Source organism: Typha angustifolia, chromosome 11, assembly GCF_048772165.1.
Source record: "Typha angustifolia cultivar Huaian chromosome 11, ASM4877216v1, whole genome shotgun sequence".
NCBI classification, from domain to species: Eukaryota; Viridiplantae; Streptophyta; class Magnoliopsida; order Poales; family Typhaceae; genus Typha; species Typha angustifolia.
This window is the reverse complement of record NC_133249.1, coordinates 10,954,701-10,981,743: the sequence shown is the minus strand read 5'-3', so window position 1 is coordinate 10,981,743 and position 27,043 is coordinate 10,954,701. Positions and strand designations below refer to the sequence as shown.

At 34.6% G+C, this 27,043-nt stretch overlaps 1 protein-coding gene across 1 annotated transcript; it reads right to left on the bottom strand.

Annotated features, from left to right (window-relative positions):
* LOC140770821 (peptide methionine sulfoxide reductase A5) lies at positions 1–19,312 on the bottom strand. The gene is made up of 4 exons (XM_073112108.1): positions 18,876–19,312; positions 7,479–7,591; positions 5,835–5,979; positions 1–780 (listed from the first exon to the last, which is right to left on the bottom strand). The coding sequence occupies exons 1-4, from the start codon at positions 19,155–19,157 to the stop codon at positions 583–585; spliced, it is 738 nt and encodes a 245-aa protein (XP_072968209.1). The 5' UTR covers positions 19,158–19,312; the 3' UTR covers positions 1–582.
* Between the last annotated feature and the right edge of the window lie 7,731 nt (positions 19,313–27,043).

Genomic DNA, 27,043 nt, shown 5'->3' with positions numbered 1-27,043 from the left:
AATGAAGGAAGAAACCATCGAATTTTCCATCAGAAAGGCTTTTACAGTTCTGGATTTCAATAGGGAGCTTTCAGGCCTCTCGAGAGGTTAAAAACTATTTTATTCTTCGAAGAATATTATTACACTTAAATATGAAGGATTCGCTCCCCTTTGATCACAAGAAAAAGAAAAGAAAGAAATCTATAATATTGATAGATGATGCAGCCAACTTTAGATAGTTCAGCGATGCTCTACTCAGCTCAGTCAGGTTTAAGGGGCTGTGCGGCAGAAACAGAGAAACTTGAGATGGAGATAAAATTCTTGTAAGTCACCCACATTTAGAAAGCAGTTACGCAGACATCTTATGTAATACTCAACCTTCGAACATAGACCGAGGAGCTCTGTAACCTTTATAAACAAAAAATATAAACAAAATAAATGATGTGATACTAATAGTAACAGATGCAACAGAGATTGTGTGACATAGCTAGCATCCTAGCAAGAGATTCAGCAAATGCCACTTCATCGCTACTCTCTGGAAGCTTATCAACATCTATAATGCCTTGAGCTTCATTAGAATGTTGAATTGCTTGCCATAGTAAACTAAATACCCCTCAAGATAGGCCAACCATTCTTGAGGATCTCATCAATTTTAGAGTCGATCTTCTTTTGAATGTTTGGAGGGCATAGCTCAGCAACATATCCATTCAGCTTTGCAGCCAGTGTCGATGAAATGAGTTCCTCATCAGGCATATTTCCAGTCAGTTGCAACAGGAACCTATTGCGCTTCAGCTCAAATTTCTGCCACAAAAATGAATTGCAATCAATCAAAGCAGTTATATGAAATATGACATTCACATTATTGGTTATTCCAATTACTCTACAGAATGTTATTTTCGCCAATGAATAATAATTGGAAAAATCTGAACTACAAAAACTTGCACAACATGCTACCTCTTGAGAAAAATAGAAATAGATGGAATTCTCCCAATTGAAACCTAACTGTACTCATAACAATTCAATGGACATTGAATTGTACATTTCAGTTGCTCCTATATATTCAATAAGTTCAGAACAAAGTGCAGATCATTTTGGCATAAAAAGCAGACAAAACAGTACATAATCTCAAAATTATATACGTTGCTTCCAAAAAAATAATTAAATACTCACAATTGAGCTTATTCAGGTCCAAAATGTAACCGGAAAAGTATAAAATGAGGGTTTAACAAGAGGTAGTGTGATACAACACAGAAGGATAGTATGAACTGACTGAGAAGTTCAAAGTGGTGGAACCATTAGGGGAAGGAACTTGACTAATGCCATTTGTGAAACCTCATGCAATCAACACAAGGCACATGCAAAATGGTCTTTCGTTATTCTAATTTTAAATTTTAACAGTGATTAGTTAGATTTAATGGATAGAATGGCATTTAAAAAGAAATGTTATCTAAACTTCTAGACACATTTTTGGTGCATATAACATAATACCAAGGTTACCAGTTTCGGAAACGGGTCGAATCCGACCCGGGGGACATCAATAAGCCTTTCTCTCTCTCTCTCTTCTTTCTTTCTTTCTCACGGGACTCTTTCTTACCAGCGACTAAGTAGATCTCCGGTGACTTCGACCTCCGGCGACATTTTCCGACGAAGATTCGATGACCTTGATCTCTGGCGACCTTGGGTGAGTTTTTTTTTTCAGTTTCTAATTCTTTTTTCTTTCATTGTGCACATTGGCAGCTACACCTGGTGTTGCTGCAAGTGCTGCTGCAGCAGCAGCACCAGCAGTGATAGCAGCACCTGGTGCTGCTGTTGCTTATGCTGCTCAGCACTTGCAGCAGCAGCACTATTAGGCCTGGTGTTTCGTCTCATAAATTTTAAATTATTTAATATTTTATTTTGATTTTGATTTATGTTTTTTAGTTGCAGAGTTAAAATATCAATAGCTCCAAAAGAGAAGTCATAATATCGACATTGCAGCACTATTGAACAAGATAAAAGATGTGTTAAATGCAATTAGTGTGAAAAGGAAATAAGTGGTGGTGCAACCGTTTGAAAGAATATTTAGCTAGAAGACAAGGAAATATAACAGTTTGCACTCAAGTGTTCTTAAAAGTTACAAAGCAGATGTTAGCTCATTTAATTAGTAAAAAAAAAAGATAAACAATCTACACAACAAAGATGAGAAAAGATAGATGAGGAGGGTAATGGAAGAGAGCAAAATATGTATAAAAAAGAGGAAGAGACAAGAAGAAGCACTGGTGGTAACTTTCAGAAATCTAAATCAGTTAATATACGAGGAGAGAGAGAATATAGGGGTAGCAGTTCTACTCATAGGACTCCTGGTGGTATAACAGAGTCTAGAAATATTGGACCAATGGATACATATCTTCAAAAAAAAATGATCGTACACAAACTTCTATCAAGACAGCTCTCAAAGGAATTGAAAATGCATAGAAACACATTAGTAGGGCTATTCCTAAATCTTTCTTTTACAACTATATTCCTTTCAATGTAGCTAATAGTCCTTACTATCACACTATAGTGGATGCTATACAATTAGTAGGGCCTGGTGTTCCACCTCCTAGTTTAAATGATATCACTACTAAATATCTTAACTCAGAGGTAGATGAACTTCATACTTACATTGAGACATTTAAATGGTATTAAAATAAATTTGGTTGTACACTGATGTGTGATAGGTGGAGTAGACAAAACAGAAAAAATATAATTAATTTCTTAGTGTACTCTGGCATGGGGACAATATTTTTGAAATCTGTGGATACTACTGCTCATTTTAAAAATGCAAATTATATTTATCAGTTAATGGATGAGGTGGTACAAGAAATCGGTGAAAAAAGAGTAGTCAAAGTGGTTACTGATAATGGGGCAAATTATAATACTGCTGAAAATTTACTTATGATAAAAGGACCTCATTTATATTAAATGCCATGTGTTACACATTGTATTGATCTAATGTTAGAGAATATTGCAAAAGAGCTTGAAATTGACATGGTCATGCATGAAAGTCAGAGGTTAACAAATTTTATATATAACCATGATTGGGTTCTTAATTTACTTAGACAGATGACTGATGGTAGGGATATCATCAGACCCAGCATCACTAGATTTGCCACACTTTTTAGCCTTGGAGAGAATTATGCGTTACAAGAATGATATTATACAGATATTTACATCACAGAAGTGATCTATAAAAATTAAGAATATGAAACTTAAAAATAAATTTTTAGGTGAAACTTTAAAAAATATGACTCTTGGAAATGCATTTTGGGATAATATTATAATTGCCACAGTAGTATTTTAGCTTTTTATCAAAGTATTAAGACTTGTAAATAGTGATGACAAGTCGGAGATAGGTTTCTTATATGAGGCAATGAACATAGCAAAAGAATCAATAAAAAAAATATGGGCCAAAATTATAGGAAGTGGTAAAAGATGATTGATTTTAGATTAAACAAACAACTACATAGAGATACACATACTATTGGTAGGCCTACTTTTAAGTTTTAATTTTTAATTTACTAATTTACTTTTTTTTATGAATATTTAAAAACTTAAATGTTTACAAATTTTAAATTTCTATAAGATATTTTCTTAATCCAAGATTTCAATTCTCTACAAATATCAATAATGATAGTAAAGTCTTGTTGGGGGTTAGGAAGGTAATCAGCAAGCTAGAGCCCGATATTCATAAACAAATCATTTGCGATAAAAAAATGAGTTATGATTCAATTAAATAATTTTATTATTATTTGTTTCAAATTTTAACTTTCAATATAATCAGTATGTAATAATATATTTCTGATTTTAGATGGAGAGATATAGATTGAGAGCTAGGCAATTCAGTACTGCTTAAGTTGATGCAGCTATGTCTTATAACATTCCAACTGAATGGTGGTCTATCTATGGATGGAAGGAGGCACCAAATTTGATGCCAATAGCAAAGAAGATTTTAAGTCAAATTGTGTCTTCATCACAATGTGAAAGAAATTGGACTACTTTCTCTTTAATCTACACAAAAATACAACCGATTGACAATGAAAAGATTAGAGAAGTTAGTTTTTTGTTATTATAATATGAGATTGAAGGAGAGAAATTTAAGAAGAAAGACAGAAAATAAACAACTAATTGATTTAAATCATGTTTTTGATAAAGAAAAACCTCTTGACTCCATGGATCAGAGAAATAGAAAACATGTTATTAGATAACAGAGATAACCCATAGTTAGATGAGATATTGGTAAAGACCACGACGAGAGCAGAGGCTAGTACAAATCATTCAGCAGCAAGAGATAGTATACTTACTAGTACTAGTCATAGTCCTAATGATACATATGATGGTGAAATTGTCCCATCTACATTTGTTGAGGAAAGTCAAGGAGGCATAAAAATTAAAGACAGAAACTGAGGATGTATATACATATCAGTGATGTCATGAGAATGTTGCTTCCTATGATTATGGTACATCGAGTATTTATTGTTTGGAGCCATCACAAGATCCATATGCTAGTTATTATCCTCAGTATTTTTAGGCACAAGATTCAAATGCTGGTTATTATCTTCTTCAGACATACAACAAGATCCATACAATATGACTAGTATGATGAAATCACTTTTTGAAGCATCAGGTCCTAGATATCAATATTTACAAACATATGATGATTATGATAATGAAGATGATAAAAATTTACGAGAACTAGCTCGGTATTCATCAAAGTTTTAAATTTTGAGTAAATTAATATATTTTTTAAAGTTTTTAGACTTCATATGTGAGTAATTTTTGTTTTCTTATTTTTCTATCATTTTTTCTAAATTTTTCTACATTTTTCTACATTTTTAAATAATATTTAAAATTTTATATAATTAAAAAAAAGTCCAATCCAATACGAACGGCCGATACGTATCGTTTTTCTGGACGACCGATACCGATCCCGATCCCGATACTGGAAACCTTGCATAATACACAAGTTTCTTCTCCCCGTACAATGCTAAATAAGTGGGGGGCCATTCTCATTAGATAAAAGTGCTTGACCAGAAGCAAGTAAATATCAATGAGAGGACTTTGAAATGGTAATTCAACAATAAGATAATAAAAAATGAGATATTTAAAAAAGGGTTCTCTAGCGCATGAATCTCCTGCCTACGTAGGGTCTAAAGAGGGAGACATAATCTTACTCTCATTTATGAGAAAATTTGAACATATAATCTCATGAATGCAAAGGGCAAGTCTTATGATCACACTAACTGATGCTCACATAGAAAATATGATATTGAACAAGGTAACTAAGGAATGGTTTATCTAATCAATGCAGATTTTTTTTTCTTTTTTAACCTTGAAGAAAATAAGGAAAATGATATTGGTCAAATAACTTAGAATGAGTAAAATCTAGAACATGAGGGTCGCAACCACATTTTCAAGATTGATAACTAGAGAAGGCTCTCAATTCCTAACCATGTAAATTGGTATTAAATGTGGTACAGAATGGGATCTATAGCAAGATGGACCAGTGAAGCTGTTTTTCAATGACTTGGATAACTTCCACGATGTTGCCTCATTGCTAGACTGCGCTTAGTCATTCATTGCCATGTGAAACAATTTATTATCTGTGCATTAACTAAACTAATTAAACTAACCGGAGGCTACCAATTTTCAAACGCTCAAACTACCAAGTAACTAACAGAATTCACATTCGACGTACATAGTTTTCATTATTTTGAACAAACAAAATAGATAACCCCTGGTCCAATAGTCTAAATGATATGTTGATTTCTTCAGGGAAGCATCATGCCCTCATAAATCAAGATACTGAAAGTACTTACAGATCAAACATAAAATACCTGATGTTCTGCTTCGGCAGGATAGAAAGTTCCCAATGGTTGGATCTGTGTCGTTACGGTACTGCTCCTAATCTTAGCCTGTTCCCTTTCTTTGCCAGCAGCAGCTAGCCTTGCCTCAACGGTCCCATTTGTGAAGATGATGGATCTGCAAGTAAGCAAAATAGGTTCTCATCTAATGGTACAGTCTTAAAAGGAACAAGATTCTCTCAGAAATATTTGTAACATAGGACCCTACATGTTATTCCCCTTGGAAAACGAATACTTCCATATGTCCCTAATATTTGTAACATAGTACCTCGTCTTCATATTACTTGCCATGTTTCTTCAATATGTGCTCATTCATGCCTCCATCAAATTAACTTTAAAAATGTATGAGTTAAAAGTTGATGAGGCTGCCTTAAAAATGAATGTGGTCCTTATATGGTTGGTGCCAATATTTTCCAAAAGAAATTCAAACCAATTATCAGATTAATTCATAAGTGTTCTTTAAGCATCCTTCATTATTTTCTTGTGTGCAGAGAAGAACCAAAACAATCAAATGGTGTGAGGTAAAGACCATTTAAGGTCAAAAAATTTCTAGGACTTTTCAGAGAACATAATGAAGGTACAGAACAATATGGATGAGCATTCAACTATTCAAGTCCTCAATACAGAATTATCTGAACCTTCTTCGAGAATCATAATTGCTTCATATAAATAGTATTTAATTAGTAGATTGGGGTATAAGAAAACAAATAAATTCTTCTGAGTTTTTCTCTGAATATTTATTTAATTAAAGAGCTTTAAGTGTTAGATTATAAGTTTATAACCATCTTTAGCATCAATCATAAAAACGACTACTTTGTTCACGGAACAATGTTTGCTGCAGTCTGGGGATTGAAATTACAAAATTCCAGTACCTATAACAGATATTATTGCAAGTGACTAGTCAAAAACTTCCAAACTGACGGTTGACCATAGATGCAGGTCAATAAAAGATAAAACTATTTCTGAAACTATAAAAGATATTAAAATGTCTTGTATTAATTTATTTATTTATTTCTAAATGAGAAGAATGAGTAAATTGATTAGAACTTAGAAGTTGATGCACATGAGATTAAGCTAAGATGAGATGGTAATTTCTTGCTTTTACAAACCAAGAGAAAATTAGTTGGATAATGATTTAAAAAAGATTAAGATTTCTAAATCACCAAAGCAAGAGTAATCAAGGTCCTAAATTAGTTGTCTTTTATATTGTTATTAGCTACCTGTAACCTGATTATGGTTGTTGTCTGCAAAAGTGAATCAACATATCAAGATAAAGTACCAATTTATTCAATCAAAATATGCAGAATGTCAGACCATTAATGATCCTTCAGCAAGATAAAAGATATATCTTGTGCCAACATTAACTTGCTAACACTGGTTCACAGCAAGATTGATCCTATGCATGCCTATCTAATTACTAGTTGCAATGTTGCATATTACATCAGAGGAATTCCAAGAAAAATTTTGATTGTCCAAGTTGTTCACAATAATTGTACAGGTATATGCAACTAATTTGCCATTAATATAGCTTAGTCGACAATAATATAATCTAAATGCTATTGTAAATATCAAAAGAGAAATAAGTTAACAGACTAAGCAGAGAGAATGTTCAATTACCTATACTGGTTACCTACATCTGGTCCTTGCCCAAACACCTGCCTAGGATCATGACTGGCCCAGAAGACATCTAAAAGCTGCTTGAATTGAATCGACTTGGGATCATATTCGACCTATATGGCATTTATAAAGTTACATTTAAAGTGGCTGCCACAACAATTTCATTACTAAAACTGTCCAAGCAAAGGGAACTTATTATACTTAAGACTAGAAGAGATAATCTTTATATAGGTGCATGAATGTGTGAACTCAAAAATCAGAATAAGAACTGAAGAAGTCCAATTCATGAATCAAGTTTTAAGGAAATGAACATAGAGATCAGAATGACGATTAATTTACTGCGTGACTCCTTGTTCTTCTGTCATATGATTAAGAAATGAGCAAAAAATGAGCTGATGACATAAACTTTACTTCATCCTATAATAACCATCTATCAATAGATGAAATTCACGACTCAAGTACAGGTCACCAAGAAGTAACCCACTTAAAGACAACTTGACTTTTGTGTTTTCTGAATGCCCAACAAGTTATTATAAGAAGTATGTCCTATTATTTTCAAGTCAAAACTTGCAAACCCTAAGTCATATAAAGTGGTTAGGTAAAGAATTTAAGTGAAGGTACAAAGTAAAGAGAAAAAAAGTTATCCACCTATTAAGACCTCCTCAACTACTATCCCAGCAATTTGCCTTGCTGCCATAGTTCATTGTAATTGATGAAAATAGGCAAGAACGCTGTTGAAGATTCCTCAGACCAAACTAGATCTGATAAATCCATCTATGAAGACTGAATCTGCAAACCTATCTAGTGAGATGCAAAAACCTTCTAATCCAAAGTATTTGCGGGTGGCTACATGGCTCCTTTTCCTCCGGTCATCTTTTTCTAGCAAGCAATAAACCTTAAATAAGAAATATGTACAGTGACGCCTTAATGCGGACATCACTGATAGAACTCGATGGCGTGTATACCAGCGCAGGAGGCGCAGACAGTTGATGATCTCTTCTATAGGGATCTGGTTCTGATTTATTTAGGGTGTATTTTGTTTATTTCCTATGTAGAGTGTTTTTTTGCTTAATTCCACTGTAGATCTATATATAGACCCATTATATTTTCTTTGGAGGTTAGTGAAAGTTTATGTGATTTTGCTTTCTAGAGAATTTTGGTGTAAAATCGTTTCTTAGGGTGAAGGTGTGAAACCCCATTCCTTCCCTTCTTATTTTCCTCTTTCATCTTCTCCACCATATTTTCCATCATTTTTTGAATCAGAGCGAAGGATCCTAGTTTATGGACATCCCTCCTCCCAAATTCTACACCGTTCCACATTTGTTCTTTGCACGTCCAATCACTCCACAAGCAAGGAAATTACCGTCGACGAGGAACAAAAAGAGTCTGTTGTCATAGCGGAATCGCCATCGCGTAAGATTCCAAGTCCTTCAAAAATAAATTATTGTTGCATTATTCAGTGATCTACTGGTCCATCTTTATTTATTTTTTATAGATTAAAAAAAAACTTAAATTTTCAGTGTTTCAAAATTTTAAAAATTTCCATTTTGGCTCTTAATTTCTGTTAAAATCCCAACCAATTCCTTTCTTCCCTAAATTTCCTACCAAATTTCCTTTTTCTTCTCAACATCCCAACAAATCTCATCTTTCATAAACCTCTACCAACCTGTCTATTTTTTTTCTTCTCCCTCCGATATTTTCAATTTTCGAAATTTCCCCTCCCTAACTTAAAACCAACCCCTTCAAATCAGCTCAAAATCCAAACCCATTAGCCACCCAACTCAAACTCACTCACACCCATTAGACCAAACACTTCCAACCCAACCCTATTAAACCCATCAAACTTGAACCCAAAACCCATTAATCCAAAACCCAAAACCTATTAAACTAAATCCTTAACCCGTTAGTCATCATCATCCCAACTCGTTAGCCATCTTCATCCCCAACCTCCCCCTCACCTCACACCAAGCCCTAGCCAATTTTCCGTCACTGATGCCCCGACACCGTCGCTCCACCCAGTGACGCCGCCTCGACGCCATTGCTCCACGACGACATTGCCTCGACCCATTTGCTCCACCCGACGACGGCGACGCCGCATCGACGCCTTCCACCGACAACGCCGCATCGATGCCTTCCACCGACAACGCCGCTACCAAGGCTTCTCAACAGTGACGCTCTCTTTCTCCACCTCCGACTACATTCTTCACCAATAATGCCGTCCCTTTTGACGCCTACAGCCATTATTGATGACACCGACGCCGATGCCCGTGCCTTGATCTCCCGTTACCTTAACTGAGATTGATCGCTACTGCCGGAGGGAGTGATCGCCGTACCTCGTTCCCCGCCGTAGTTGACTGCGACTATTACCGCCGGACCGTCCGATCTCTCCACCGTCTTAGGCCTTATTGCCGACATCGCCGATATTGCTGCTGACCATTTATTGGTGCTGACGGAAGGGACTTGTACCACAAGATATTGTGGACAAAGAGAGGAGAAAGAAGAAGGGTGAAAAGAAAATAATTAAATTTTTTTTTTTCAAATGGTCAGGTACATGCTCTTTTCATTGTATTAAATATTTTTGGGCCATTCTTTTCTAGTATCATCTCTAAACTTTTATCAATTCCTACTGTTCACATATAGTGAGGGAGATATTACATAGAAACCTTATATGCTTTAGTCCTGATATTAAGAGCTAAACTGTGCCGAATAAAATATTAGTATTATGTTAATTTTTGGAAAGAAATTTAAAGAGCTTGACATTTATTAAATGTGACTTTTGTTTAAAAACCATTAAATCTTGACAATAGTCTTTAAATCTCCTGAATAGAAAATCTAAATTCAATTTAGTATTCATTTTTAAGATTTTCTTGACTGCATAGCATATCATCTCATATCATTTAGATCAAGATATTTGTATTTGGATTAAATTTAGGAGACGTCTGCATTCCATTAGGTTAGAACACTATTTAATTTTGTTTAAATTAGCAAGCATAAAATAAAAAATAAAGCAATACGTAACCCATTCATTGCATATTAGTGTATGCCAACACATAGAGGTAAGCTTTATCTCCTCAGTAATTCTAGTGAGTCCAGCAGTAGTAGTATGAATCCCGAACTTATTAAGAAGCTCGACGATATTATGAATCAACTAGGTACTTTAGCTCAACAAGTCAAAGATAATCAGGATACTTTGCTTGGGTATTAATGTGTGACCGATGAACAACTACGTAGGGTAGAAAGACCTCGTGAGCACACTGCTCCTCAAAATAATTATCGCTTTAACCTTGAACGTGGTGAATCTCCGACTCCTTTACCTCGCCAATACTTTCAAGGGAATGAGCGAGATCCTGATGAATGGTACATTCGAAGCATTAAAGTTGATGCTCCGATGTTTGATGGTCGTTTAGATCGGCAGTACTTCTTGGACTAGATCAAAGACATGGACCGTTACTTTAAATGGTATGATATGTCGGAAATCCGAAAGGTCAGGTTTGCTGCCATGAAATTGACTGGCAAGCAAGTTAAGACTTTTCGTGAGATTAGGGGTGAGCTTCCAATTGAAATTTGGGTTGACATGAAAAATGAGCTAAAACGTAAATATCTCCCACCTTATTACCCTAAACTTCTAGACAGATGGAACCGACTTACCCAAGAGAGTAAGTCAGCTAAGGATTAGGGCTGATCGAATCAGAAACCCCTATGCAAATCTTGTCCAAATTTAGAGTTGGCCTACGCGAAGAGTTGAGAAGTGAACTTTTTGCTCGTAACATTGATACTTTGGAAAAAGCCTATAGCTTAGTTCAAAACTTAGAGGAATCTAGACCTAACCTCATCTCAAGAAATTACGAAACAAGACCTCAAATTCATAAATCCTTCACAGGTCCTCATCAAGCCAAATCTACGAATCAATCTTTTAATCGATTTACACCTAGCCCTTCACAATCCAAGGTAGAATACAAGGGTAAGAACGTCGAGAAAGACTTTTCTAAGATTAATTCTCGGGTCAAATGCTATAAGTGTCAAGGCTATTGCTGCAAATTGTGCGGACCTGTATAAAATAAGTCTAACTAAGAAACCCTTCAAAGAAGACTCCGTCGAGTGTGCTGCTCTGTTGCTCTCATACTGCTCTAAGGTATCAGGGTGATGCACCTCCAAATCGTGGTGATCAAGCCACGTATCATTAGATGTAGGTCGTCCTTTCCAATGTACTAGATACCGTTGGGCTCCATATTCTCTGGTTAAAATAATCTTATCATCTAAAATTTTATTAATTTCGTCTGCTGTGTTAGGTAGAATATTGGGAAGTGGAGGTAAAGAGGGTCTCTCATAAACAGGCTCATTGGTAGGCTCAGTATCTAGTGGGTTATCAGGGGTAAAATCTGAACCTTTATAAGCTACTAGATCCTCAATATTAAAAGTAGAATTGATGCCGAAATCACTGGGGAGATTTAGAACATAAGCATTATCATTAATTTTCTTGAGAATTTTAAAAGGTCCGACACTTTGTGCATGTAACTTTTTGACACTTCCAGGTGAAACCTTCCGGATGTCTTCGGACCATCACAAAATCTCCCAACATTAAATTCTTTGAATCTCCTTCATAGATCAGCTCGAATTTTATAATTAGTATTATTTTAAGGAATTCTGTTACTGATTTCTTTATGTAAGTCATGAATATGTAATGCGAATGCAGATGTAGACTCAGACAACCTATGATAATGGAACATAAGAATGAGATATATAGGGTGTTTATGTTTGTAACCATATACTACCTCAGTTAGACTTAGACTTATTGATCTATTAACAGAATTATTATATACAAATTCAGCAGTTGGCAATTTTTTATCCCAGTCTCTTAGATTCTCGCCGACAAGAGTTCTCAGTAGGTTACCTAAGCTCCTATTGACTACTTCAATTTGCCCGTCAGTTTGTTGGTGGAAAGCGGTTGAATACTGAAGCTTGGTTCCTATCTTATGCCATAGGGTTTTCCAAAAATAGCTAGTGAATTTCACATCCTTATTTGATACAATAGTTTTTGGTAGCCCGTGCAGCTTAACGATTTCATCAAAATAAATTTTAGCAACTCAAGAGGCGTCAAAAGTTTGAGAACAGTGTATAAAGTGGGCTATCTTTGAAAATCGATCCACCACCACAAGAATGGAATCATGCTTTCGGATAGTCTTTGGAAGTCCAAGTACGAAGTCCATACTAACATCTTTCTAAGGACAATTAGGAACAGGTAAAGGCGTGTACAATCCTGTATTTTGTTTTCGCTGCTTAGAGAGTTGACATGTATGACATCGACTAACAAGTCTCATAATCTCTCTTTAAGCTTGGCTAGAAAAATCGATGTTTCGTAGCTTCAATAGTTTTCGCATGCCCAAAATGTCCAGTTAAACCCCCAGCATGCAATTCCCAAATTAAAAATTCCCTTAACGAGGTGCTAGGAATGCATAATTTTCAAGACTTAAATAAATAGCCATCTTGCAAGATGAAACCATCTATTTCTTGAGTCGCTCCATCGCTTAATAAATTATAAACTTCATGAAAATCCGGACATGATTAATAATCAGTTTTGATTTTATCAAATCCTATTACTTCTGCATTCATCCTTGAAAGAAGAATCATGTGACGACTCACTGCATCAGCCGCTTTGCTGTCTGCTCCAGACTTGTGTCGCAAGGTGTACGTATAGTCCTGGAGAAATTCAACCCACCTGCCATGTCTAGTGTTAAGCTTCTTTTGGGAGTTAATGTAGCGAAGAGCTTCATGGTCAGAGAAGATTATGAATTCTTGAGGAAGCAAATAATGTCTCTAGTGGCGAAGAGATTGAACCACAGCATAAATTTTTTTATCGTAAGTGGTATACCTTTGTCTAATTTCATTCAGCTTTTCACTAAAGTAGACAATCGGATGACCTTTTTGGCTCAGGGTTCCTCCTATACCAACTCCAAAAGTGTCACAAGTGACCTCAAAAGCTTTAGTAAAATCGGGGAGTCGTATGACAGGGGCTTCCACCATTTTCTTTTTGATTTTAGTGAAAACTTTAGTGGCATTTGCTGACCACTCAAATTCACCTTTCTTGAGGCATTATGTTATCGGAGCCATAATGGTACTAAACCCCTTGATGAACCGACGATAGAAGGTAGTGAACCTATGAAAACTTCTCACATCTTTTATGGTACGGGGTTCAAGTCATTCATTAATAACTTTGACCTTATCAGGGTCAGCAGACACTCCTTTAGATGAAACAATAAAACCTAAGAAAATAACTTTATTTGTCAGAAAGGTATATTTCTTAAGGTTTGCATACAGTTGCTCTCTTCTCAAGATAACATAGACTTGACGAAGATGATCCATATGTTGCTCCCAAGATCGACTATAGATAAGAATGTCATCAAAGTATACGACTAAAAATTGTCCCATAAAAGGTCGTAATATTTGAGTCATCACTCTCATGAAAATACTCGGAGCATTAGTCAAGCTAAAAAGCATAATCGTCCATTCATATAACCCATTTTTTGTTTTAAACGCAGTTTTCCGTTTATCGCCAAAGCGTATACGAATTTGGTGATATCCATTTTTTAAATCTATCTTTGAAAAGATTGTGGCCCCTGCCATCATGTCCAGCATGTCATCCAAATGAGGAATGAGAAAACGGTATTTTACCGTTATTCGATTAATGGCGCGACTGTCGACGCACATGCGCTAGGTTCCATATTTCTTTGGCGTTAACAATACGGGAACTGTGCAAGGACTTAGGCTCTCCTTCAAAAAGCCTTTTCTCCATAATTCATCAACTTGCCGTTTGAGTTCAGCATGTTTAGTTGGGTTAAGTCTTGTAATGAGGCAAGCTAGAAAAAGATGCACTCGGAATGAAATCGATAGCATGTAGAATATCTCTTATTGGTGGCAATTCATCCGGGAGATCCTCCGGAAAGACATCCGAGAATTTCTCAATCACAGTAGTGGCTTCAAAAGGAATCGATTCATTAGGCTCATTTAGAATTTCTCGAGTAGCAAGAATCAGAATAGGAGTTCCTGTACTCATCTCGCGTTCAATGCTTCTCGCACTAATCAAGCTGACTTTACTGTCCGAGTGGATGGGTTCAGACTTCTTTTCCATCTTACCATTTCTAGGCTGCGATGGAAGAATTTTGATCTTCTTACCCTCGTGTTCAAACATGCAGATATTTGAACGACCATAAATATGCACATCTTTATCAAATAGCCAAGACCTTCCAAGGATAATTTGACCCACATCCATGGCCAATACATCGCACCAGATTCTATCCTTATAAGTCGTGAATTTAATTGGAATCAAACAACGCTCTTTTATGTCAAGCGTGGTTGAATTGATCTATGAAACCTTGTAAGAATTAGGATGGAAAATTGCTCTTAGGTTTAGTTTTGGAATAATGGTAGAGGGCACGAAAAACCACAACTACTTCACAATTTTTGCCTCCAATTTTTGTGAACGTGTAGAAAATGAAGTTACGCTTCCAATTATCATTGACCTTAGGTTGAGAGAGGGCACATCTAACATATAACCTTGTGGAGTCTATGTGCCTCAAGCATCCTAGGGTAGTTTTTTCCTCTTCGTCTTCAAAATCTCCTTCTTCACCGTCTACATGGTGAACATATCCATCAAAGTCTTACTCAGAGCCTTCTTCGAAGGGTTCCTCAATTAAAATTATTTTATACAGGCTCACACAATTTGCAGTAACATGTCCATGGCCTTGACACTTATAGCATTTGACCCGAGAATTAATCTTAGAAAAGTCTTTTTCAACGCTCTTACCTTTGTATTCTACCTTGGATTGTGAAAGGCTAGGGGTAGATCGATTAAAAGATTGATTGGTAGATTTGGCTTGATGATGACCTGTGGAAGATTTATGAATTTGAGGTCTTGTTTCGTAATTTCTTGAGTTGTAGTTAGGTCTAGACTCCTCTAAGTCTTGAACTAAGCTGTAAGCTTTTTCCAAAGTATCAATGTTACAGACAAAAAGTTCACTTCTCAACTCTTCGCGCAGGCCAGCCCTAAATCTGGACAAGATTTGCATAGGGGTTTCTGATTTGATCATGCTACAACGAACAAGCAATTCATTAAAAGCCGCAACGTAATCCTTAGCTGACTTACTCCCTTAGGTAAGTCAGTTCCATCTGTCTAGAAGTTTAGGGTAATAAGATGGGAGATATTTACGTTTTAGCTTATTTTTCATGTCAACCCAAATTTCAATTGGAAGCTCACCTCTAATCTCACAAAGAGTCTCAACGTTGGTCCAATATTGATTTGCTTGCCCAGTCAATTTCATGGCAATAAACCTGACCTTTCGAATTTTTGACATATCATACCATTTAAAATAACGGTCCATGTCTTTGATCTAGTCCAAGAAGCACTGCGAATCTAAACGACCATCAAATATTGGAGCATCAATTTTAATGCTTCGAAGGTACCGTTCATCAAAATCTCGCTCGTTCCTTTGAAAGTGTTAACGAGGTAAAGGAGTGGGAGATTCACCACGTTCAAAGTCAAAGCAGTAATTATTTTAAAAGCGGTGTGCTCACAAGGTCTTTCTACCCTATGTGGTCATTCATCGGTCACACGTTGATACTCAAGCAAAGTATCTTGATTATCTCTGACTTGTTGAGCTAAGGTACCTAGTTGACCCAAAATATCGTCGAGCTTCTTAATAAGTTCGGAATCCATACTGCTACTGCTGGACTCACCAGAATCACTAAGGAGATAAGCCTTACCTGTACTTGTTGGCATACACTAATATGCAATGAATGGGTTAGGTATTGCTTTATTTTTATTTTACGATTACTAATTTAAAAAAAATTAAATAGTGTTCTGACCTAATAAATTGCAAACGTCTCCTAAATTTAATCCAAATACAAATGTCTTGATCTAAATGATATGAGATGATATGCTATGCAGTCAAGAAAATCTTAAAAATGAATACTTAGTTGAATTTAGATTTTCTATTCAGAAGATTCAAAGACTAATGTCAAGATTTAATGGTTTTTAAACAAAAGTCACATTTAATAAATGCCAAGCCCTTTAAATTTCTTTCCAAAAATTAACATAATACTAATATTCTATTCGGCACAGTTCAACTCTTAATATCAGGACTAAAGCATATAAGTTTCTATGTAATATCTCCCTCACTATATGTGGACAGCAGAAATTGATAAAAGTTTAGAGATAATACTAGAAAAGAATGGCCCAAAAATATTTAATACGATGAAAAGAGCATGTACCTAATCATCTGAAAAGAAAAGAATTGAAATTTAATTATTTCCTTTTCACCCTTCTTCTTTCTCCTCTCTTCGTCCACAATATCTTGTGGTCAGGTCCCTTTCGTCAGCACCAATGAATGGTCAGCAGCAATGTCGGCAACATCGGCAGCAAAGCCTGAGACAGTGGAGAGATCGGACGGTCCGACGGTGAAGGTCGCAGTCAGCTACGGCGGGAAAGAAAGCACGGTGATCACTCCCTCCGGCAATAGCGATCAATCTCAGTTAAGGTAACGGGAGATCAAGGCACGGGCGTCGGCGTGGTCAATAATGGTTGCAGACGTCAAAAGGGACGGCATCGTCGGTGAAGAATGTAGTCGTCAGAGGTGGAGAAGGAGGGCATCGCTGTCGAGAAGCCCTGATAGCAGTGTCGTCAATGGAAGGCGTCGATGCGACGTTGTCGGTGGAAGGCATTGATGCGGCGTCACCGTCGTTGGGTGAAGCAAACGGACCGAGGCAGTGTCGTCGTGGAGCAATGGCGTCGAGGCAGCGTCGTTGGGTGGAGCGATGGTGTCGAGTGGCGTCGTCGGGGCGGGGCAGATGGCAATTTTGATAAATGTTTAGAAAAGATGAGATTTGTTGGGATGTTAAGAAGAAAAAAGAAATTTGTTAGAAAGTTTAGGGAAAGAAGGAATTGGTTGGGATTTTAATAGAAATTAAGAGCCAAAATGAAAAATTTTAAAATTTTGAAATACTAAAAATTCAAGGTTTTTTTTCAATCTATAAAAAAAAAAAATAAAGATGGACCAGTAGATCACTGAATAATGCAATAACAATTAATTTTTGAAGGACTTAGAATCTTATGCGGTGGTGATTCCGCTATGATAACAGACTCTTTTTGTTCCTCGTCGATGGTAATTTCTTTGCTCGTCGTGCGCCGAATTTCTTGACGTTCCAGTGTTCGTGGAGTGATTGGTTGTGCGAAAAACAATTGTGAAGCGACGTAGAACCCGAGAGGAGGGACGTCCATAAACTAGGATTCTTCGCTCTAATACCAAAAATGATGCAAAACATGGTGGAGAAAGATGAAAGAGGAAAATAAAAAAGGAAAAAATGAGGTTTCACACCTCCACCCTAAGAAATGGTTTCATACCAAAATTCTCTAGAGAGTAAAATCACAAACTTTCATTCACCTCCAAAGAAAATATAACGGATCTATATATAGACCTATAATGGAATTAAGCAAAAAAACATCCTACATAGGAAATAAACAAAAGGCACCGTAAATAAATTAAAATCATAACCAGATCCCTATAGGAGGGATTATCAACTGTCGGCGCCTCCTACGCTGGTACACACGTCATCGAATCCTATCAGTAATGTCCGCATCAATCATGATCAAGTATAAAAATAAGAAAATCATAATTTGATATTATTGGATCAAAGTATTGAAGAATGTCCTGCAAGTATAAACCTATTTTTGGCATATATGATCACAAAATATATGTTGCACCAATGATGCATGTCCTGGTGGATAACATAATAAGGATTTTCATTCATGGAGACCAATGACAAATAATAGTTTAGTTTCTTTGGAATACCTCTGAGGATCCTAGGAACCACAGAGGAAAATCTAAAAGTAAATGAATCTGATGTACCAATCCTCCTGAACCGGTAGTCTTTGTGTTTAAATCTATTTACCTAGAAGCATTTACTGATACGAGAAAATAGAAAGAATGGCATCCAGAAGTTGTTGGATGCTCAACTATCATCATCAATTAACAGTGAAGTACTCTGTAGACTTTTGCAATCTGAAAAGGAACAACAAATTCTAGGTGCTTACTAAAGCGCATGCACCATTATTCAACCACAAACACAAAGAGGCAAAAAGGTTCAGCATGGTTTTGACCTTTGAGTTTCTGACAGAACAGATCGCACGAATGATCCAAAACTAAGGCCAAACCCGAGTAAAGATTGTAATAAAAAATTAACACCCTCAAAATTCACTCTGTGTTGAGTGTATCAATCTTACTCTCAAACAAATTCAGCAATGCACATAATAAAAGCTATCATGAAATCATACTAATTGTTACGAAGAAATCCAAAAGAATCCAAAAGGTACTATCTAAAACTTGCAGGGAGAAAGTGAAAGTTAACCTTTACGCACTCGGCGTGATCTCCAAGGTTCCGGTAGTCAGGGTTGATCTTAGATCCGCCGGCGTAGCCGACAGAGGTCCGAATGACACCGGGAACGCATCCGAAAACGGCCTCCGAGCGCCAGAAGCTGCCGAGGGCGAAGACTGCGGTTCTCAGGGACTGGCTCGTCGGCTGGCGGGAGGAATCCTGAGTCCGTTCGGGGAATCTTATACCTAGGGCTGGATCAACCATGGAAGCGGAGAGGGCGAGAAAGGACAGCACGAAAATTCTTAGGAGATTCATCGAAGATTGCGGGTAGCGAAGAGGAGAAACAGAATCTAGAATTGGGAAATTGCAGAAGAGATGCGATCAAAGAGATGGAATGGACGAATTAATTGGTCGATTTGGATTTTGGAATAGGGAACTATCGAACCAGTCGAAAAAGATGGAGCGACGATCGACTAAAAATCTTACCGAACTAGTCATTAAAATTCTTTTTTTAATTTAGAAATAATTACAATTGGTCTTCCATACTATCATCATTTTCTATATACACTTTTTTTTTCTATCATTTTCTATATACACTCCTTTTTTTAACTTACACTTACGTTTTGTGATTAGGGCTCAATTTACTTCACCCTTTTAATTTTTTTATCACTTTACCATCTTATAATTATATTTAAACTAAAATTATTAAAAATATCTATTATATTTATAGATCAATAAGTCAAATTTGAAAATACTCATTAAAAACAAAATTATAGATAATTGAATAAGTTTTTCAACTCATCTAAAATAATACTAATCAAATTTCAGATAATAAAGATATAATAAAAATATAAAATTAAATATATTTTATCTCCTTATACTTATCTCCAAAATCACTTTGTATCCATGTACTTCAAAAATTCTCAAATTAATCCCTATACGTATGACTAAACTGAACAGTTAGTTTTTTTATCAAAACGCACACAAATCATGAAATGCTCTCGTTGTGTTTATTAAGCTAAATAGATAGATTTTTATATAATTCTTTTAACCCTATATTTTAGATTATTCCTAGATGTGATATAACTATTAAACTTCACAAAAGAATTAGATTTAGTAAAGCATATTACATAGTTAGCACAATCTAGAAAGTAAGAGTAGGAAATATGTGGATATTATTTTACAGAAAGAAATAGTTATATAAGTGGGGAAAGACATTTTTGTCCATAAAAAAATAAAAATATAGGAAATGCAGCTTGCCATTTAATTTTTAAAATTATTTAGGTGCGCTTAATTTGAATGGAAAAGTTAACAGTCTTATTTTAGTCGTAAATACATGGACTAGTATAGTTTGAGACTTTTTTAAATATAAGGGGGTAAAGTAATTTGGGCATATGCAATGGGGTAAAATGTATTTAACGATAACAACATATATATACTCAATATATTATCAATCTTTATCATCTAAAATTTAGTCGATATTATTTTAATACGTCGAAAAACTTATCAAATTATCTATGATTTTGACTCTATCGAGGATCTTCATTTTCCACCTATGATAGAAAAAATAACTTTTTATTTAAAACGAGATAAAATGACACAAATAAAATTAGAGAGGGTGAAATGAATTTAAGCTTAACCAGAGGGAGGTAATAGATAGTTTCCCCCTTTCACATAGAACCCTTGAACTTAAAATGAAATTCACATAAATCCTTCCACTAAGAAAAACAATAACAACATGTATTCTAAAGTAAAACTTTTCTTAAATCAGAGGGTCTATGAGGTAAATAAAAAGTTTAGAGAGTACGTGTAAAACGTGTGTAATTAACTCTTTAATTTATCAAAAATATTGTATGGAATTGTCTTCATTATTATTATTATTCACACCTTATAATCAAATGAATATTTATCATTAAATCTCTAGTTTTACCTTTAATTTTAACCTAAGAATACCTAATAAAATTGAAAAAACCTAGACAAACGTATGTATCTAAACTCTAGGCAATAATATCACCATTATGCTTAAATAAATGTGAAATAAATATTAAAAAATAATAGCAAAAATAAACACCAAGATTTTTATGTGGAAAAAAGCTAAATAAAAAAAAATCACGGATCCAAACTCGGATCAAAACCAATAATTAAAATTACAGCAGTTACAAGACTAACTTACAAAACAACCCATCGATCCCCACAACTTTGTTTCTCTCAGTCTCGCTTGCTAGAACCCATGATTCACCGCTTCCCGTGATTGATCTCCAATCTCAGTAGTCCTCGAGATTGATCCTTCGTCTAGATGACCCTTAAGACGAAAGCTTGGTGCAATGTAAAAGAGACGCCCCTTGACTGCGTTCGAATGGCAAAAAAACGTTCTCTGTATTTGCGAATACCTATGCACACATTTGAACTGCCTGAATGAGTTCTCTATATATGCGAACGCCTATGTACGCGTTCGAACGGTCCGAACACGTTCTCTATATATGTGAATGCCTGTGCACGTGTTCGAATAGCTTGAATGCGTTCTCTGCATTTGTAAACTCCTAAGTGCCGCGTTCAAACGTGGTGCAAACGTAGAAACTTTCCTCTGATTTGAAATTCTTCAATCTAAATACTTTCAAAACTTGTATAAATGCTCATGTACATATATAAAAATACTTAGAATATCTTGTACATAATTTCTAACACCAAAAACTTAACAATCTCCCCCTTTGGCAATTTGTGACAAAATATCTAGTTTACAAAAATTATAAAGAGTCCTAAATGAGCATTCAACAAGTCTAAAAGATACAACATTAAAAACAGTAAACACATAGGATCTAAACTTCAATTATCATAAAAGCAAAGCAACATAATATCATCTAAGCCAAGCATTCAACATAATATACAAAATCATGCAAATAAAGCAAATGCTAATGCAACTCACTCCTTGCTCTCTCTAAACTAAATTCCCTACTCCCTTGTAGTTAGCTTAGAGGAATAGCTTGGCAACGCAATGGCTTGGAGCAGGTCTCGGTAGGGTTTGGTTCAAAGCCATTATTCAGCCACACATATGGCTTGAAAGCTAGACTAGATAGCTAAAAGCTCGGTGGGGTCTAACTACCTCTATATCTAGAGAGGGTTGGTCTTTTATCCAGTTTATATCTAGCTTTCAAGCTTATGAACCATTGTTCGACCACATATATGGCTTAAAGCCTAAACTAGATAGCTAAAAGCTCGGTGGGGTCTAATTGTCTCTATATCTAGAGAGGGTTGGTCTTTTATCCAGTCTAGCCTTTAGGCTCATAAATAATAAAAAAAAGAAAAATCTCACATAAAAAAACTCAATTTAGAAAATTTATTTAAAAATAAATTCTTCTTTTCCTCTTTACCGTGAAAAATGATGAAGAACTTGAAGATTTACATCCAAAAGCATTAGATCCGGAGTAGAAAAACCCTTTGAGAGAATGTAGAGTGAAAGATTTAGTAAAAAACTTGAAAATCTTGATGGTTTGAGAGAGTAGATGAAAGGGGTTTTAGAGTTTGAAGATGGGGAAGATGAAAACATTGAGTTCGGATGTAAACTGGTGAGCATAAATTCAAGACATAAATATGACAATCAAATGAAATAAGTCATACACAAATTAATCAAATTATTAAGAGCATATTATGATCAACTCTAATGCATCACTCAAATTATAAATTAATCTTAATTGATCATAACAAAATGCATATGCAAGTCGAGCATTGACAATATAAAAGAACTTTCTTAAATAAACTTTTCTATTAAACAATAATGCAATACAGTAGTCAAACTGACTTAGTATATATTTATGCACTTTTTGACTTATTCTCTAAAATTTGACAGGAAATTTTCTTGTATTTTTTTTTAAAAAAAATTTCAAGCAATGTACTGAGTCAAACTGGACTCTAAATATTATGACTTTCACACTAACTCATTGTAGCCCTTTTCATTGATCTTTTATGAATACGTTACTGATGACTAAGTATGAGATCAAACTGTGTAAATTAAAATTAATAGTAAGCTATCTAAGAAAATATTTCATGATGTCATGCTCACTCAAGAATATACACAAGTTATGAAAGCATTAAATTTAATTTAACTATTACATAAGTTGAGAGAGTGAATAAATCAGAAATGACATAATATACTACAAGATGACAAAATTGACTATAATAACTTATAATCAATAGAAGGTTATATATATATCAAGAACATATTTTTGAATCTAGAAGTGCACCATTTTTTTATTTATTTAAAAACTCTCAACAAACAAATCATATACAATCTAGAACTAGAAACCAAAAAACAGATCAAAAGATTTGCAGAATAAGAACCTAAAAATAAAAATAAAAATATGTAATCCGTACACAAAAGAAATCAGTTCAAAGCACAAATCTCTAAAGAAGTACGAAGATACTCAAATCTTTGTACATCTAAAGGTTTTGTAAACAAATCCATTAACTGATTCTCCATCTTAACATGTTCCAATGCTATTACTTTGTCTTCAGCCAACTCATGTATAAAATGATGTCGAATATCAATGTGTTTTGTACATGAGTGTTGAATAGGATTTTTCGATATATTAGTAGCACTCATATTGTCACAATAAAACACCATAGTATCTCGTTCAATACCATAATCCTTGATCATCTGTTTTATTCATAATAATTGAGAGCAACAACTATCCGCTGTAATGTACTCAGCCTCTGTAGTAGATAAAGATATCAAGTTCTATTTCTTATTGTGCCAAGCAACCAAATTATTTCCAACATAAAAACAGCTACCTGAGATACTTTTTCTATCATCATATGAATCTACCCAATCAGAATTTGTGTATCCCGATATGATAGCATCCGAATCAGAAGCAAACCAGATACCCAAATCAATTGTGCCACTAACATATTTTATGATACATTTCATGGCAAACAAATGTGTTTCCTTAGGTTCAGACTGAAACCTAACACACATCCACACTAAATGCAATGTCTAGTCTACTTGCAATTAAGTACAAAAGACTACCTCACATAAACTTGCCTAATCAGAATCTATGTATTATAATATTATAACACCCGAGTCATAAGTAAACCAGATACTCAAATCAACTATGCCACTAACATATTTTATGATACGTTTTATGGTAACAAATGTGTCTTCTTAGGTTTAGACTGAAACCTGGCACACACACTCACACTAAATGCAATGTCTGGTCTACTAGTAGTTACGTACAAAAGACTACCAATTATACTCCTATATAATGTCTGATCAATACTTTTTTCTGAAATGTTCTTTTCTAGTTTAGTAGTTGTACTCATAAGAGTTTTAGTATGCTTTGCATTTTCTAACCCAAATATTGTCACTAGATTCTTAGTATACTTGGTTTGAGCGATAAAAATCCCTATCTCCAATTGAGTAATTTGAAGTCCCAAAAAAAACTTTAACTTACCCATCATACTCATCTCAAAATGACTATGCGTGAGATTTGCAAACTCCTTTGCTAAATTTTGACTCGTTGCCCCGAAGACAATATTATTCACATATATTTGTGTCATAACTAAACTCTTGTTCTCACGTTTAATGAACAAAATCTTGTTCGCTCCCCCTTAAGTGAACCCTGCATCCACTAAAAAAGTGATTAACATCTCATACCAAACTCTTGGTACTTGTTTTAGCTCGTAGAGATCCTTTTTTAATTTAAACACATGAGAAAAAAATTTATTATCTTCAAAATTCTTAGGTTGTTCCACATACTTTATTCGAAATACTATTCAAGAAAGCACTTTTAACATTCATTTTAAACAATTTAAATTTTAAATGACAAGAAAAATATGAATAGACTCTATTATAGCAACATGTGCAAATATCTCATTAAAATCTATACCCTCAATCTGAGTATATCTCTGTGCTACAATCTTGCTTTATTTCTAACTATATTGTCATATTCATCACTTTTATTTATATATCCATTTTGTTTCAATTATGTTCACATTCCTATGTCTAGGAACTAAATACCAAACATCATTTCTATAAAATTGCTTTAGTTCGTCATGCATAACATTGACCCAAAAATCATACCTGTTCTTAAATAAACACGATTTATCATATGTACTGCTATATTTACTACTTCAGCCCAAAACTATTGAGAAACCTTTTTAGCATGAAGCATAACCTATTTCCTGCACAATACGATTCTTTCTCTCCACAATCTCGTTATGTTGTGGAGTTATAGGAGCTGAAAAATCATGCTGAATACTAAGAGAATCACAAAATATAGAATAACTTTCAGTTTCAAATTCTCTATCATGATTAGAACGAATCCTAACTAAGGTAGTAGACTTTTCATTCTACAGTTCCACGCATAGCGATTTAAAAACATCAAAGGTTTCAGATTTCTCATGTAAAAAAGTAACCCACTTATATCTTGAGTAATCATCAACCATTAAAAATATATATCATTTACCTCTAAGACTTTTCATTTTTGTTAGTCCCATTAAGTCCATATAGACTAATTGTAACACATGATAAGTGGTAGCTGCATTTACTTTCTTATGTGAGATCTTAATTTATTTTTCGATTTGACACGGACCAAAGACACTTTTCGACATTTCCTTTATCTTAGGTATTTTCTTAATCACTTCTTATTTGGACAAATTAAATATTTCCTTGTGGTTCACATATCCAAGACATTGATGCCAAGGATCTGTAATGCCAAAAGAAGCACTATTATATTTTAGATTATATAAAGTTCTAATAACATAACAATTATCAGATGTTCTAGACCCAGAACATATAACATCACTATCATGATCTAGAATAATACAATCATTTTTAAAAATTTTTATTTCATAATCTTCATCACAAAATTGACTAATGCTTAGTAGATTTGCTTTCAAGCCTTTAATATAAAAGATATTCTTAAGGATAGAAACACCTGAAGTACTTACTTTTCCCTTACCAATTACCTTGGATGAATTACCATCTCCAAATGTCACAACTCCCCATTCATATTTTTCGAGTTTAGAAAATATGGATTTGTCGCCTGACACATGTCTTAAACAGCCACTGTCTAAATATCAGTCAGAATTTAAAGCTTTCAAGGCAGTATGCACAAATAATATTCTAAAATCACTTTTCTTATCCCATATGACCTTTGTTTTCACCCCATAAATAAAAGCACTCCTAGGTTTTTGTAGAAATTTACAATTAGGTCTGATATGTTCTAGAATGCCACAATAAAAGCATGTGAGAATAAACCCCTTTTTACTCACCTTTTATTGAGGAGTGTGTCTAAAGTTTAACTTTGGTGCCTTTAACGATTCACCACTTTAATGATTTGTCTTCGATTTTGAGATGTTCATCTAGGTTTGCTTTAAAGATATAATTGATGGTTTCAAATTTTCTTCCTTTTGAAGATTTGCAGAAATAAAGATAGTCTTTTTATTATTTGAATTATTAGTGTATCTAAATCCATACCTATCTTTTCAAGGAATCTGAGCGTTTAAAATCTTGTCAAGTTTGTTCTTCTTTTTAGAAATGTCACCTCCTTCTACAATATCTCTAGTTCAATTTCATTAGACTTCATTTTATCTTTAGCTTCATTGAGTTGTTGACTGAGGTTTTTGACATGTTCAAGTTCTATTTTTTTACTTCTCCTCAAATTGATTTTTTTTTTAGTTCAATTACCTTGAGTCTCTGAAGTAGTCTAAAATTATTTATTTTTCAGTTCAAGCGACTCTAGGTACAAATCATTATATGCCTTTTGTATTTCTGATTCTTCTTCGGGTGGTAACACTTTCTATTCATCTGTACTATCAGAATCAACAATAGAGTTAGTATTAAAAGGAGAGGAGACAAAAACTATGTAGTTCTCTTGGTCTTTCTCAGAATCATCATCTGATTCATCTGAGTCATCATAAGTGACTTTCATAGCTTTATCCTTCCTCTTAAGATGATTAGGACATTCATGTGTAATGTGTCCAAATCTAAAACATTCAAAACATCGAACTTTACTATCATGATTCTTGTTTTTCATTTTAGCATTATTGTTATTCACCCCAACATTTGAGCTCATAGGATTCTTCTTTTTTTCAAAAGTCTTATTTTTCTCAAGTTTATCAACATTTAATTTGTTTGACTTTCTAAAGAATTGAACTTCTTAACAAACAAGGCCAACATCTCAACATCTAAATCACCTTCATCATCC